Below are 17,134 nucleotides of genomic sequence, written 5' to 3'. Positions count from 1 at the left end.
ACCTGCCTCACAAGGATAAAATCAGGAGGAGGGAGAACCATTTATGCCTCCTCTAACTCCTTGAAGGAAACGTGGGAAAGAAATGTAATAATCAACAAGTAAGTGGGAGTTGTGAAAAGCACTTCAATAGCATTTACTGCTACAGGTTTCATCACCCTTTCAGCGAAAACCTCAGACCTGAAATCCAGAACAGAAACACTCAAACAAAATGAAAATGTACTAAAATTTAATCATTCATAAAAGCTGTAATTTAATCTGTGACAGTAAAACACAAGAAGCAATATTAGAGTTGGTTTAGTATATTATATATTTTAGCTTTCAAAGCCATAGAAATCAGTTATCCCAGTTTTTTTTCCTATAAAAGACCCATTTTTTCCCAAAGCATTATGCACAATTTTAATTAGAATATAATGGCAGAATGAAAATAATGATATTCCGTAACTTTTTAAATATAAAATGAAGTCAATGACTTGGAAAGTTATTTGCTGCCATGAGTTCAAAGGGTAAAATTTGTATAATTGTATCTATCATGATAGATATAAAGTATTACTGGCTGACCATTTTTAGTGCTGGATGGGAGAAGAATTATGGTAAGAGGTCAATATGAAATTATAGTAGCAATATCTAACATCTGAAATGCATCCATGCTCTTTTGTATAATCATACAACTAGAGTCAATTATATTTATTATCACATCTGTTAACTGCTATTGCAAAGGAGAAGGACTATTGTCTTTAATTCCCAAGAGATATACACAAAGCAATTTTATTTTATTTCCTCCCCCCCAAGGGACCTTTGTGCAAACCATTATAAGATCTAAATTCTTCACATAATATATAAAAACAGAAGCCTCTTCGGATATGTTGTTAATTTGTGGTGTAGTTATTTGAAGTCTGGAATGGTGGCACTTTCCAAATTAGGCAACAGTTCTTCATTCCTGTAATCCTGAGCACAAGAAGAGACAGACAATGAAGAGTCAGCATCCAACTTAGAAACAGGCTCTGCAAACAACAGAGTACTAAAAAAAAAAAAAAAAAAAGACACACAGGATTGAAGGCACCTTCTCTAAAAATTCTTAAAAACAAATATGCAGCACATGTTCAGAAACGAGGACTTGTTTAAGACCCAAGGAAGGTGCCATATACAAAGGTCAGAGCACTCGCCTTTCTGGCTCAGTATTGTTTAAACCAGGAATGGAGAACCTGTGGTCCTCCAGATGTTGGTAGACTCCCACCAGCCTCATCCCAATGGTCAGGGATGATGGTACATGTAGCCTGGACACAGAGGTCCAGCTCTGAGAGCTTTCTGGAGGTTCCCTCACTGCATGACGTAAAGTTACAGAGAAACAGGGAGAGGTTCTCCTCGGTAGTGGCACCCTCCCTGTGGAAAGCCCTCCAGTCAGATGTCAAAGAAATAAACCACCATATGACTTTTAGAAGACAACTGAAGGCAGCAGCCCTGTTTCAGGAAGTTTTAAATGTTTGATGTTTTGTGGTGTTTTTTATATTTTGCTGGAAGCCGCCCAGAGTGGCTGGGGCAACACAATCAGATGGGCAGCAGTAAAATTGTTGTTGTTGTTGAGTCGTTCAATCGTTTCCGACTCTTTGTGACCCCATAGACCAGAGCACGCCAAGCACCCCTATCCTCCACTGCCTCCCGCAGTTTGGCCAAACTCATTCTAGTCACTTCGAGAACACTGTCCAACCATCTCATCCTCTGTCGTCCCCTTCTCCTTGTGCCCTCCATCTTTCCCAACATCAGGGTCTTTTCCAGGGAGTCTTCTCTTCTCATGAGGTGGCCAAAAAACTGGATTGCTGGGACAGTATGGGAGTTCGCTATGCTGAGATGTGTATGTATGTGGAAAGGGAAGAAAATGTTGCAGCACCTCTTGCATAGCAAACCGGTGTTAATTGTTGTGCTCTCTCTCTCTTTCTCTTTCTCTCACACAGACACATGCAGTAAGGATTGGTAGTAAGAGAGTTAAAACTAGATGTCAAAAGCAAACGAGTCAGCAGGTGGCACTTCACCCCCCCCCAAAAAAATGGCATGTGTAGGCCCCAGTATGCATACTAACCGCTGCTCTGCTCCAAGCCCACTCCCATATTATAGCAAAGGGAAGGGGGCATGGCTTTCCAAACCACTCAAATGCTGATTCCGCCCCGCCCCCAGGTAAACAATGTGCCTCTTCCCAGGATACATTTTAAAATGCTATAAAAACTCCAGCATCACATATAATTGAACCTCCCATTAAAAGCTAAATAAAACATAGAGCCAGCGGTGTAATTTTTGAAAAGGAAACACATGGTAGTGCCTGTCTGCCTAGCTGATCTTAAAGTATTTTAAGCATCCTTTATAAAAGGAAAGGGGAGCCTGTGACCCTACAGACTTTGTTGAACTGCTACTCCCATGGTCCCCCAACCACTGGCTGGGGTGGATAGGAGCTGGAACCTAACAAAACCTGGAGGGCCACAGGTTCTCTACCTCTGCTATATAGCACACACCCCAAGTGTTAGTATTTGGCAGCTAATCATTCCTTTGCCAAAGGAATGCAGGTGGCCTTCAGCCCAGCCTGCAACCATTCCAGCATCATGTAGCAGCTGCAGCACCAAAGAGAGTCAGTGCCACGAACATGTCCCAGGAAGATCATTAAGATTTCACCATTTGCTCACCTGGCTCAGAGCTGCTGCATGCTGTGGGTCTAGAGCAGCAGACATGATTTCTTTTTAGGCTTCTTCTTTTCCACTGGTGTTTTTCTATTTATCTGTCTGACGAGATCATAAAAGATCTGTGAGAGAGAGAGAGGAAGAGAGCAAAATAAGGTGAGAAATCAAGAGATACAGGTGCTGCAGAATGGCAACCTCAAGTTACAATCCTGGCCTTAAAAGCTTTCGGCTAAATCAAGTGAGAAGGTGAGAAATAAATGGGGTGGGAGGCAGTGCAAAGAGAGCTGAACTTCTTGATTTTAGCATGAGCGAAGCAGGGCAATTTATATAAGCTCCTGAAGGGTTTTTGCTTCCTCTTGGGGCTCCCCTAATTGTGGTCTAGCCGCTTCCACTTTCTTCCAGCCACATCACAAAGCAAGAAGGGAAGGGGGGGGAACTCTACACTGTTCCAATTGAAAATCACATCACAACCAGGACAAGCTCACACAGACCAGAAGTACAGGTACAAAGACGATGATAACCCAGCAGAAGAAAACAATCATTTGAAGCAGCAGCTACCAGTTTAGTCATTATTAGCAACTCTCCATATACGAATGTGCATATATTGTGGCAACAAGGTGCTGGCATATGAAATAAAGGAGTTTGCTGTTTGTGTTTCTTTATCTTCCCATTTGGTAGAGTTACCATTTCTGAACTTGTATTAATACATATAGAATACTTGCTAAGAAAAGTTGAAAGAGGCCTAGCTATCAAGCACGCAAGCCATTAAGGTGTAAGAGTTTCTTTTGCAAAATGCAAATACCTAATCTCCATATTATTTATATGTAGGGCTGCCATACAAACAAAGAAGCTGTCTTACAGTCAGTGGTGTAGATGTGGCTTGGTGTGTGTGTGTGTGTGTGTGTGTGTGTAAATGCCATGGACTCATCCACTCTGTCTCTTATGCACTGTAGCATCAAACCTGCAGCTGAAAGCTGCATATGGCTTTGTCTTTGGTAAAGTCAAGTGCGTAGCAATGCAGCTACACTATTCAGCCTCCTGGAAAAGCTCACTTAACTCACTTCCTTCCCACAACCCTGTGTGATTTCTAACAAGCTCTAAGTCTACAGCGCTTTGCTTGTGAACTGCAAAACCTAGAAATTGGATAGTGCCTTGATATTATCTATTTTTTAAATATATATACACACACAGTCAAGCACTTTCTCAAAGCATGATAAAGCCAGCATCTCTTTCACTCTGTACAATAACACTCTATAACAGCATTTAGGTTTCTCACACTCCCTCCCCACCGGGTTTAGAGTTACATGGTTTGATGCTGTCGCCCTAAGGCAAAACACATCAGTTTGTACTCTAGTATGGTCAACCTGGCTTCTTGCTTGATGCTCAACAGAGCTTGGAAGTCGAAGATTGCATTGGAAAGAAGTGAGAAAAGGTTTAGGGAGGGTCCTGGAGGAGAAGTGCGCAGGAAGGAGGAATCTACCATACCTCCTGATGAAAGATTATTCAAACCCCCACACCTTATTGCCAGTCATTTCTAATCACTTACAGATCTCCAAAGTGCCTTTGTGTCAATCCAGCATAGCAGCATAAAGTGGGGAACTATGAGAGGACTGGTCTAAATTGCCCTTACTTAAGGAAAACAGACGAACTGTGTTAGTCTATCAAGTATATTAACAGGGTGATTTGGCTTTCCTCCTCCACCCTCCCCTCCCCAGGGAACCAGAACGTTGAAAGGGTATCTGGGGAAGGATTGTAGCATAGTGTTAAGAGTAGCTACTTTGCAGGCAGATGCTGAATCTCTGGCACAGCCAGGAAGGACTGGGAGAGAGCCCCAAACCTTGCAGCGGCACGACGAGTCAGTGTGGACCTGGGTTTCTCAAACTTGGGTCTCCAGCTGTTTTTGGACTACAATTCCAATCTTCCCTGGCTGCTGGTCCTGCTACTTAGGGATGATGGGAGTTGTAGTCCAAAAACAGCTGGAGACCCAAGTTTGGGAAACCCTGGTGTAGACTGAGTTGGATGGACCAATGATCTGACTTGGTACAAGGCACCTTCCTATGTTCCTATGACCAGCATGGGCAGTGCAGTCCCCACATGCATGCTTGTCATGAGAACACATACCTTATACCACCTCTAAAGCAATAACTGCCTCTTCGAAGGGCACCATCCATATTTTTGTACACAATGTGATTCTCCCCTTGGTGAGGGAAACAGGGAGGATTACAATCCACATTGGAAGTGCCCAAGTGGCAGCTGCTGTCATTTTAAAATGGAGGTATCTTCTCTTGGCAAGTGTTTGGCCGAGGGGATTTTTGGGGAAGAGGCAACACCATTCCCTTGGAGAACACTTTGGACCCTCCCCCCCCAAGGTCCTCTTTCACTACAAAAGAAAAAAAATACCCCCCCCCCAAAAAAAATCAGTGCCTCCCTATGCTAAGTAAGAGCAATTGTGGATAACTTTTCTTCTAACCATCTCAAGTCAAGAATTAGAGGTGGGCTCAAATCTTCATTTAACTAAATTTCCATATTGAAAGTGTGACAAGGAATGGGTGTATGTGTTTCATTCAAATGGAACAGCAGCCACATTAAACACAAGATAGAAAGGCTAAAATGTTAAATCAGTATAGCACAGTCCTAGTTCAATAGTGTTTACTCCCAGTTATAGGACTGCCACATTAACCTCACGGTCTCAGACAGAATAAGGCATGCTAAGCTTTCAGATTTATGTCTCATTAAAGGCTACTGCATAAGTAGTGTATTCCTCGTCTCCTTTGATTCCCCTCAGTTTCCAAAGATTGGCAAACCATTGCTTTCTGTACTGGCTCTTGTTCAACAAAATCAAAACAAGCATGACAGCAAATTCTTTTGGATGAGAACGGTTTTTGGATTTTGAAAAATGGAAATTACAAGTGGAAGTCATCTGTTGCTTCCAAAACACAAAGTAACGAGGCAACTCTTCATAACTGAGTAATCACGAACTTGGCAAAGCCACAAGAATATCAGAGAATACGCCAGAAACTCAGTTCCCCAAACCAAAACTAAAATCAAAAGAATAAACTAACAAAACCGACACACAGACCCTCTTCAAAACTTCTGAAGTAAAGATGTGTCCAGTCCTGAAAACACAAGTCACCAGCTGAGCATGATGATGTCACTTGTGGGTGGCTGTACCCGATACAGCTGCACATAAACAAATGAAGTGCCCCATCTTCCTCTCTTGGCAGAGTTTACCGACACAGATCAGATGTTTTGGAAAACCTAACTTTAAATTTCTTGAGTGGTCAGTACTTCCTTCACAAAATGAACACAGCCTAGTTAGCTCAGTTATCTGATTGAGGTAATGGCAATTAGAGAAAACCAGGCTCTGTGTGTTTTGGGATAAGCAAGCAGGGAATGATGGGAAGTGTAGTTCTGCAACTTCCAGGAATCCAAAGTGGAAGAACATTGGCCTACAGCGGCCTTCCCCAACCTGGGGCCCTGCAGATGTTTTGGACTACAACTCCCATCCTCTCCAACAATAATCCACCAGGGATTACTGCAGTTGTAGGGACCAGTTTAAGGGAGCCTGGCCTATAGTGATGATGTTTTATTCTTATTTCAGACACTTCTTAAATGTCATTCACCCTAGCTGGGGCGGAAGAGGTTCTAGGTCCCCCACCCCATCCCACAACTACTGTTTCATCAGGTAACAGCTAACTAGGCTGTGTTCTCTTCCTAAAGGGCCTTTGTGAAGCAGCTCTGCTGCCCAGGGCAGTTCTCAAGTCATTTGGAAGCAGATGCTACGTACTGTCAAATGAAGCACCTAGTCAGCCACCAACTTCAGTGCTATTGACTTCTCAACCCATCTCAGCATATAAACTATATAAAACAAAGTGTCTCTTGTGGCACCTTGATGACATGTTCAACGGTTCCTCTGGAAATTGTTTTGTGTATGATAGGTACTTGAACGTATCACAAGAGCTCATGTGATTCACAGCTTGTTCAGAAGGTTTCATCACTGGGGAGGGGGAGAATCACTCCAGTGGATGCTTCTAGGGCTGCATTAAATGATCTCCCACTTGAACTTTGGGGCTAAAAATATCAAGAGCAGGAAAGCAGGGCAAAGAAAATATCCCCACTCCACACCAAACACACAATGGCCAGCTTTTTACACCTGTTCACTGCTGTTTCCTCACTGTCACCCTGTTTTGGCAACATGGAGGGGGGAGGCAGAAGGAGAAGAGTGTCTCTCGACCCAACAGGAGCCCATACAATCAGAGAACATGTAGTGAATGTGATGGGGACATGACACGGCTCAGCTAATCGAGACATGACTGTGGGGCAATGCTAATTCCGGCAAACAGAACCGATCCAGAACATGATGCTTTCTTCATTGGTCATGGGCGCAATCCCTGCCAATTGATTCACCAATTGCCCTTGCTCCGAACAGACAAGACTTTCAGATCACCCACTCTAAAAGAGACTTGAAATGGGGAACACTTTTCACTGCTACCAAACGTATTAGCGCTAAGTCCCCCCCCCCTCATTTTTAGCCCGACAAACGTTCCTCGTTCCAATCAGTGCCGCTCTGGCTTTTTTTGCTCTATTACTTGAGTTTCTCGTCTTTTATGCCTTGCTTTTTGCAGAGTTTCATCTGCCCTACAGTGCTTACCTAACAGAAACTACACGGCCTGCCTTTCGTTTAGGTGCATTGAGCTTGCATAAAGCACTTTTCTAAGCGACACGGCTCAAGTTTGAACTCTTGGTCTTGTGAGATTAAAATGCAGTGCGTGGCACACCTATTTGCACAGGTGCTCAGCATGCAAACATGACCACTCACGCACCACATTTAGTTCCACAGTAAAGCAGCGTTTGGAATGATTGAGGAAGAGCTCTCGGCTAAGGGATTAGTTTTCTCTAAGGTAACACAATAGCAGAGTGAATCACATATTGACAGATCAGAAAAGCGAACACCGACACCCTGCAGGTTTTGCACTGGGCATCTCGCTCTGCACAAATGCACTTCAGTCACCAAAACAGCACAACGGCAGGGATGCAAAAACAGCATCTTTTATGTGAGCCTTCAGAAAGGATCCACTGAAACGCAGGCTTTTGATTTGCGCAAATGTTCAGTCCAAGAGGACTATAGGAATATTTACACGAGGGGATGGGTGTACATACATATATACACAAACCCAAGCCTATAAAAGGTGTTGTGTGCTGCTTTGTGAAAGATTAACCAATAGTTACCTCGTTAACATTGATTTTCGACTTTGCAGATGACTCTAGAAAGGCACAGTTACACCACTGTCTTGCTAAGTTCTGTCCCTGTTCTTTGCCAACTACACGTTCATCTTCCAGGTCACATTTATTGCCAACCAGAATCATGGGAACCTGCGCAGAAAGAATAAGAGAGTTATTAATAGATGGCATTCAAAGCTGTGTGCTTAGTCTGAGCAGACCTGCAAAAATACTCGCTGACCAAGGTTAGCGGTCTCTAGAACGAAGGAGGAATCAACCCCCCCCCAGTTACATCTGGAGCAATTTTCTACGCTTAGTTTTTAATGCTTTTGCTTAACAGATTGATTACACATTATCGCTTTCTACTCATAACATGTTTCAAGAAGCAAAAATGTGAGAAATTTATGAATACATTAAGAAAGGGAGTTTCAGCATTTTGAAAAGTAAGGCAGAATCTGAACTTTTCAAAAAATGTCTAACAACAGCAATAGCGAACCTGCCATGGCTGTTCTCCAAAAGCCATGTACATCTGCCTCACACCTGACATCCTATGTGTCATCAGGGGTGGGACAGGTACTATTGCTGTGACAAAGAAACAATTGGGAACTTAAAGTGAGGTCTCAATTGTTCTTTTGCAAGTTGAGCTCCCTGCCAGCCATGAACAGCTGATCGGCGCCAAGAGGAAGCTCCACTCAAATTGACACACTGAGGTGGATCGTTGCCTCAGTTTGAAGCAGTCTGCTTTCAAACGACTTCCTAAAATGAAGCTTTCTTCCTCTGCAAAGGGTGGAAAAGGTTTGATTTGAGGAAGCAGAACTAGCCCCTCTGAAGGCGCATTCCCAGTTGCAATCAGTGTACCTTTAAAGGACGGTATAGATCAGTGGTTACAGTGATCCCCATCAAACTTCAACAGAAGCCAATCACCTGACATCATTATGATAACAGGAGATTGACAGGCGGCTGAACCTACCCACTTGTCAAAGTTGGCCTGTGAAGGGTGGGAAAATTGGGGATCAGGCTAGTGCCCCATCACTGAATAGGAAATATATATATTAGAACTGTATGAATAAATCAAATCAGGAGGTGCCAGGAGGCTCAAAAACAGAAAGAGCATGTTTATTATGATTATGTTTTTTTGTAGCTAGCTGTTAACTGTCTTGAAACACTGTAAAAAGGTAGGATACAAATCTATAAATAAAACATTCAAGTTTAAAAAACGAAACTGTGCCATAAATCTGTTATTATTTGGACACAAAACCCCTATATTCCTTGCAAAGTAGAACTCCAAAGTACATTTTGAAGATAAATGACTGAATTACTCATTAAGTATCTGCAAGAAAGTAAGCAAACAAACAAACCATTTTGTACCCATTTTTACCATGACTACATCACACTGATAATTAAAGCGTCTCATGGCAACTATCAAAGAAATGGAGATACCACAGTCTGGAAGGTTCATTGACACACAATCTATTTCCACAAGCACTTACCTTAATGTCAGTTTCTACAACAACACAGAGTTGACATTTCAAACCCTCAGATAGGCAGTAGCTACTTTTCAATTCAATGTAATTTATACAACAGGATGTACATCACTTCCCAAGAAATACGCTGTATGTATTGGCCCCAGTAATTTGTCCTGCTTAGGCAATAAATGCCTTCTCCACTCCAGAAATGGGGCTTCAGAGTCATGAAATGCAAAGGCAGCTATGGAATCCTTATGTTCTTATTTTGAACTGTTTGGTAGCGTGCTGGACATTAAAACTTCAATTGCAAACACAGAACACACACAGAGAGACACATCCTGTTTCGCCTGAGCTATCTAAAAGCGCCACACACAGAAAACTGCTGATAATGGAAGCACCATTCTGCTTCCTTAAGTATTTAAAACTCCCACACGCACAGCAAAGTTTGCACTTTCCAGAAGGAAAGTACCTCATATACTTCCCTTTTATAAATAATTAGCAACATACAGTAATAGAAATTAAGCTCCTTTTAATATTTAAACCCAGCTGTGTAAAAATTATTTATTAAACCAAGTCTCCCTCAGGTCATTTCAGAATAGTTCTAATATTTGCTAAATTTCTGAACGCACTCTCTTATTCATGGATGATCAGTTCCAGGTAAAAAGAAACACATTTCTTGTGATCCCCCCCAAGAGGTGTAGTTAAATCTGCTACTATACAAGCTACTATCCTGCTAAAAGAAATGAAACCCATACTTCATTTAAAACAAGGAAAGAAAAGCATTTAGCATATTAAAATCTGGAAGCTATCACTTAACACGAAAAGTTTGAAAAAAATAGTAACCAGTTAGAATTATGAGATTTACATCCACTATAATTCATTTGACCCCAAAAAGGGTACATGTGTAACCTCAAACAGTGTAAGTTGCTGCATACCACTGTGTTTTGACTTTAATGCTAAGAAAGGAATCAGCTTCTAAGATCTAAAAAATCATTCATTTCACTTTTTTTTTAAAGCGTAACCAAGATTTGTGTATCAAAGAGGGTTTCAAAAACATTATGGGAAAAGAGAAAAATAAAGACAGAGATAATGATCAGCAAAGATATAAAAACCTGAAGAATAAAAATATGTCGCTAAACTACTTTTAAACACAGTTAAGATCCTATCCACATTCATTGGATAGTAGCTACCTATTCATCTATGGAGAGATCTCTCATGAATAACTATACAAATACAATGGGTTGGACAGACATACCAATTCTGTCCACTAATTTTCTGGACTAACAAAGAGCCCAAATCAAAAGAGTAAGCTAGATCTGATGCTAAAGTAACACTTCCTGGTTAGCACAATAAATTGCTAGGTCACAGGTTTTACAGTGTGAATGAATGTTATGAACTTTTGTGACAGCATTTGCTGCTACTGATTCAGACAAAATATTCTCCCTACCCCCCCTCCCCTTCAAAATAATGGTCTTCCATTTCCAAGGGCAGCCTCAGGGGTTAAATCATGAGTTTTCTTATTGTTTATTGTTTTCTGTTTTTTTTTAATGTACAACAATCCCATTAGAGAAAGATAGAAATGGTTTTTTAATAAATAGATGGTATTTAAAAACTCAAATATCGCAGGACACATAATGGGAGGAGTACAATATTGCAGTAATACAAGTGTTTCCTCGGTCCAAGATTTCTGCTTACCTGATGAAATAACCTCCCCTCTCCTCCCCTCATGCACTGTTCTGGGGGTTCTACTAACCCTCCAAGAGCCAACTGGGGTGTGTGGGCGAAAGTCCCGTTGCACTAGTGGGAGCCTTGCACTGGCTCCTGCTAGCAGAACTACTTAGCTGAACCCAACCCATAGTGCAGTTCCACCTTGCACATTCACTCGTTGCATTATACGGGCTGAGACTTACTTCCTAGAAAGTCTATTAGGGACTGCAGCCTTAAGAAACAGAAAGCTGGACTAGGTGGACATTTGGTAGGATCCTGATTAAACAGGGCTGCTCTTAACACATGTAGTGGTGGTGGTAGTATCTGTAGACAATGAAAAAATCCATGCGCAACATCACAACCTACAGCACGATGCCATGGAACTGACAGCATAATGCAAAGCCCATCAGCTTGAATTGCATAGCCACTTAACAGCTGTGCAATAGTAACTGACAGCAAAGTCATCCAGGTATAGATCTTCTGCATGATTACTGGTGGAATCCCTGCTTAAAAGGTGATAAACCATATATGAAGTCAACTGCCTGAGTTGGCACTCAGTCCAGACAACTGGAAGTCTTTCACATATTACAGTAAAAGGTGGACCTAGGCCAAGGTGGCTAACCTGTGCCCCGTTCCCTTGTGTTCCCAAACGAACTTGCATCACCCCTGACTATTGACCATTCTGGCTGGGGCTGATGAAAAATGCAGACCAACAACAGCAAGAGGGTCACAGGTTAGTCACTTTAAAATATGCATAAGTTAAAATACTAAAACGTTTAAATTACCTCCACTTTCTAGGCATCTAAGCACATTTAAACTATCATGCGGCAAAGGAAGTTTTATAGTACTAAGATTTTTAGTCTACTAATTAAGTTTGTAATATTTTCTTTGGGGGAAAAAACAGTATGGACTTTTGAGCACAGCTATTTTGATTAGCCAGATTATCACACAACTAGAAAACTGTGTTTTTCCACCTGATGGCAGCCAGAAACAAAATCTCTACCAAAGAGCCACAAAACCCATTTTAAACAGCAAGTCATAATGGGAGTTACTGAGCCTTCCAAAAACCTGGCACCATATGTAACCATTTCAGTGACAAAAGGTTGAGCGGGAGGAATTGGGCTTGTACACTGGCGTATTCTACTAAATATCCACTTCTTATGGGACTTGAACTTTTCCAGAGTTCAACCCCAGTTTGGGATACTGAGCATTTCTGACTAACCGTCCAGTAATGTCCATATGAATAGTCTCCAAAATATCTAAATAGAGAAATTTATGATATCATACAAAACATTCTAGAACAGTGTTCTTCAGTCATCTTATTAACTGTGCCAAAAACAGATGCTGGCTTGTTTAGGTGGTGGTGGTGGTGGTGGGAGATTCCAATGGTTCTCAAAGCAATAACCCATTTACTCACGTCTTCTGTGTCCTTGACCCGTAAGATCTGCTCCCTCAGGTCCTGCAAGTCATTGAACGTGGACTGTGCTGTAATAGAATATACTAGTGCAAACCCCTGGCCGTTCTTCATATAGAGATCCCTCATTGCTGTAAATTGCTCCTGTAATCAAATATTATTATTTTTTAAAAAAATGAATTAGCTGTTTAGTTTAATTAGCTGTTTAACATACACACATTAAGCAGTTCAAGTTTAAACAGGGATAAAAAGGTCATAGGCAACTGGAAATTTCCAGTCTTTGCTCTTGCAGAAATCCAGTGGGGGAAAAATAAATTTAATTTTAAAGGAACCGGCTTTCTCAAATATCCTTCTTTCAATGTTAGAAATTTAAAACAAGGCCTTTGCGGTGCTTAGGGCGGCTTCACACCTTACAACCAAAGGGTGTATCTGCTTCTACTGCGAAAGGCACCTATGTATTTTAACACATACCCCTCCCCTCTCACCTTTCCTGCCATCTCTCTCTCTCTCTCATACACCCAGAGCTCACTTGAAACATGCATCAGCAGCCTGAGCCAACGTAGTGCACTCAGGATGAAAAAACTATATAGCCAGGTCGTATATTGTAGGCTGCGGAGGATAATCCTAATTGCACAGTGATAAATAAAACACACTTCTATCGTAAGATGTAAAGCAGTCTTTAGATTCAGAAGGATTTCAGGAAATATTTTCAGAACACCAAGAACCACTATAAGTTTGAAAGGATGGACGACCCAAGAAAGCCAGGCAGATAGGCAGTCTCTCTTAAAGGCAGCAATTGTATCGGTACATGTGTTTTACAAGTTGTTTAGCAGCGTGCACACTTTATCTGTCAGCTTTAATTGCCGCAATGTTTTAATTTGTTGTTGTTTTCAACAATAGAGAAGTTCAACAAGAGGATTTTTCGTTAGAACTTCAAAGTGCCGCAAATCTGAATTTATTTTTTTTTTAATTTTATGAAGTTCTAATGAAAAACTTTCAAGACAATGTTTCAGTTTGTTCCCAATAAACTGTGCAAGGAGCTACTTGGAATAATAGAAAAGGCAAGAAATGCTGGTTTATTTATAGCCACATAACATAAGCAAGAATCTTAAAAGCCATATCTTGCGTCACTCTTAGCGTTCCCTTCAAATATTAAGCATTTCAGATTTCAGGATAGATCTCACTTACTGTCCCTGCTGTATCGAGGATTTCAAGCATACATTGTTGACAGTCTACTTCCACTTGCTGAAAGACAAATAAAGGACAGATACCATTATAGCCTTAAGGGGCAGGAGGAAGAGACTCAATTAATGCTTGCTCATAACCTCCTGGCAATAGGGGCATTTAAGCATTACAAACAACTAGTACACCACCTGTGTACACAAGCAGTTAAGCTGCACTGTTATGCACAAGTTACAGTCCATGAATTTATGCAAGTGTTGTGTACAAAACTGTTGAGCTGTGTAAATCAGCAGGATTTAGAAAAACCAACAAGAGTGTACACATGAACACTTGTACATGTGTGCAGACAGCTTGTACTTGTGTATAGTGTACATGTGAACAAGCCTTACAGTGAGCTTTTCCACTGCTCTCTGAGTGTATACATGGGGTTGCATTCAAAAGGATGGAACGTGGCAGGCAGGAGATAAAATACCCAAAGAGCAAGCAGTTCTTTCACTAGCAGTCTCCAAGTGCTGCCTGCCAGTATCCATTGTCTGCCATTAGGAATGCAGGAAGCTACTGAGTTAGACCACTGGTCCACTGAACTCGGTATTGCATATGACTGTCAGAGGCTCTTCAAGATTTCAGGCAGAAATATTTCCTAACCCTATCTATCTGGAGATGCCCGAGAGTGAAACTGTGACCTTCTATATGTGCTCTGCTGCTGAACTATAATACCTAAATGGATGTCAAGCATGTATTTAATTTTTAATAGAACAACACTGACATGTAATATGATCAAGGAAATATTTGTGTAGGTGTGCTTGTAATCTAGGAACACAGGAAGCTGCCTTTGCTTCACCTAGCTCAGTTTATCTATTGTGACTGGCAGGGCCTTCCAAAAAAAGCTTTAAACAAGAGTATTTTCCATCTGTACAAGAGGCGCTTGAACCTGGAATCTTTTGCATGCAAATATTATGGTTAAGTTAAAAGTATCCACAATGAAACTGCAGTGCAACAACAATAAAGTAACAATTAAAACACTACTTCATAGGGCTGTCCAAAACGTTTGGCTTCTGATTTATATCCTGTTATGAAATGGGAGTGAAGAGTTGAGTTGAACGCTGTTGTTCTTCTTGTTTTTTTAATGGAATTAAGCAAAAAACTTGGGGCTTTTCTCCAAAACTTATAAAATCCACAAATGCCAAGGAGTTGCAAACGCTGATTTAAAATACTTCGTTATTATTTATTAAACTTAGTATGCTGCTTTTTTAACAGCAAGTAGCTTAAAATTGACTTACACTTAGTTTGACATTGTGAAATAAGGCCGCATGGCAAAGGAAATGCAACCACAGGGAGGCCCTCTCTGAATTGGGAGTGTAGCATTCAGAGAGCAGGGGAAGATTCATCTTTCCCATGCTGCTTTCCCAACCCACAGCCACCATAGAAACCATTTGACCCCGAAGGTACCAACTTTGGGGGAAACCAGCAGTTTCTGGAGTAATTCTTGGTAGGAAAATGACATAGGCTGCCCCCATTTACCATGCCACAGTCCACATCCAGATGTGGTCCTCTCTATATCAAAGACAAAACAAGCCCAAGATAAACCAGGGGTAGAGAGTCTGTGGTCCTTCATATGCTGTTGGACTACAGCTTTTGTTGGCCATGCTGCCGTGGGCTGATGTCAACTGGAGTCCAACAACATCTGGAGGGCCCTGGGATAGACAATCATGTAATTATTCTCTTGGGAAGAATTAGCAACACACTATTAGGGATATGATCCTAATAATAGACTGATCGTGTTGTGGGAGGAGACCATGAATTCTACACCAAGGGCGGGAAAAACTGGGCAAGGGGAATCTTAAAAGTTACTGATCTGAGAGTGGGTGGAGAAAACCACAGCTTCATACTTTACCTTTCTGTACGAGTCTTCTATTGTGGGGTCATATTTTTCAACAAAAATTCCCTGAACAAACTGTACAGTCTGGAAAGAAAAACAAGAAAGGGAAAAGAACACACAGAGAGCGTCAGCCAGCTGCCTCCAACTGAAGTTATTCAACGGGCTAATCGGGTAAAGCATTTGCAAAGCACAGACATTTCGCTTGGTTCTCCCTATCTTATTCTCAAGCTGATGCCTAGTTAGTGAAACAGGAAAATCAATGCAGGTAAAAGTACAGGTTTAAAAGGTGTAAGTCTTCTTCAAGTGCTTAATCCATAAGTGATACTCAAACCCCATTTCAACAAATTTATGCAGATTTCAGGGTGAAAATGTCTCTTCTCCAGCTACTTATGAGACTGGTTTAAAGAAAAAGCTTAATTATGCTAACTTTCTATAGGCTGGGGCAATCTGCATTATTTACCACAGTTTACATGGTAGTGCTAAACTGTGAAGTACCACACAACCCTGACCTGCTGCCTGGGGTTTTTTGTCATTTGTCTCACTCATGGATAACTGCTACAGTCCACCACTATTCCTCTTGCACTGAGCATATGCAGTAATATAAAACACCACAGAAACTCACATGGGATGCTATTTTTTTAAAAGCTTTGCATTAAAGTGAGTATGTGCACATAGAAAATATTTAAATGAAACAGGGTTGCAGCAAAAGGGAGCAGAAAGTGTATATTCTGCTCCCCAAACCTACTGGAAGAACACTGAAAGAGGCAAGTACATGTAACAGGTCAATTTCACCAGGAAGCCACCTACTGAAGAAAAAGACTCCCCTTGGCTGGCCTTGGTAGGTAGCCTTACTTAATTGCTTACAACTGACCCTAACTTAGGTAAGGATCCCCAATTTTATGCAGACACCCCAGTGACACTAGTAAAGTCTTGGGAAGTCTCCAAAGGGCAGTAACATCCGGACGGACAAACCAGAAGACAGGACTGAAAAGCAAACCAGAAGTTAAGGCCGAAGGGCAACGACACATTGCAGGAGCATGACAGAATTTAGGAAGACCTTGTTGCTCAACTGGAATAGCTAGCTCTCTTATATTCCTGCCTGTCCTGGCCAGAAGGTTCTTCGCTGACAAGTTGCTGCCTGCATTTCAGTGGCCCACCAGCAGCTCATCCCAAAAGGCTTACAAACCAGGACCTGATTGTTACATGTGAACCAGGCTATATGAACTTGGTTCTAAACTAAAACCCAGTTACATGACTGAACATGGGTAACAATTTCTGTGCTTCAGATTCACAACCTGTTTATTTATATTTAAACACTTGTAGCACCGTCAGGGTGGAGGATGAGGCTCTAAACCAGGGGTCAGCAACCTTTTTCAGCCGTGGGCTGGCCCACCGTCCCTCAGATGAAGTGGTGGGCTGGACTATATTTTTTTTGGGGGGGGATGAACAAATTCCTATGCCCCACAAATAACCCAGAGATGCGCATATATATATATATATATATATATATATATATATATATATATATGTATGTATGTATATGTATATATATATATATATAGTTCAAGTTGGGTGTTTGTTTGCGATCGCCTTGCTCCGTAAC

The 17,134-nt window shown here is 41.4% G+C and overlaps 1 protein-coding gene across 2 annotated transcripts in view; it reads right to left on the bottom strand.

Annotated features, from left to right (window-relative positions):
- Positions 1-212: 212 nt before the first annotated feature.
- The window catches only part of RAP1A (RAP1A, member of RAS oncogene family), an 89,415-nt gene continuing 72,493 nt past the window's right edge, over positions 213-17,134 (bottom strand). For both annotated transcript variants that reach the window (XM_033152945.1, XM_033152944.1), the window contains 6 exons: positions 15,547-15,615; positions 13,659-13,715; positions 12,474-12,614; positions 7,893-8,036; positions 2,670-2,785; positions 213-945 (listed from right to left, as the gene is read on the bottom strand). In XM_033152945.1, coding sequence (XP_033008836.1) covers positions 2,699-2,785; positions 7,893-8,036; positions 12,474-12,614; positions 13,659-13,715; positions 15,547-15,615 — 498 coding nt within the window. In that variant the 3' untranslated portion in view covers positions 213-945; positions 2,670-2,698. The remainder of the gene's footprint in view (positions 946-2,669; positions 2,786-7,892; positions 8,037-12,473; positions 12,615-13,658; positions 13,716-15,546; positions 15,616-17,134) is intronic.

Source organism: Lacerta agilis, chromosome 6 (assembly GCF_009819535.1).
Source record: "Lacerta agilis isolate rLacAgi1 chromosome 6, rLacAgi1.pri, whole genome shotgun sequence".
In the NCBI taxonomy this organism is placed as follows: Eukaryota; Metazoa; Chordata; class Lepidosauria; order Squamata; family Lacertidae; genus Lacerta; species Lacerta agilis.
Note: the sequence above shows the minus strand (reverse complement) of the source record. Positions and strands in the feature narration are given on the sequence as shown.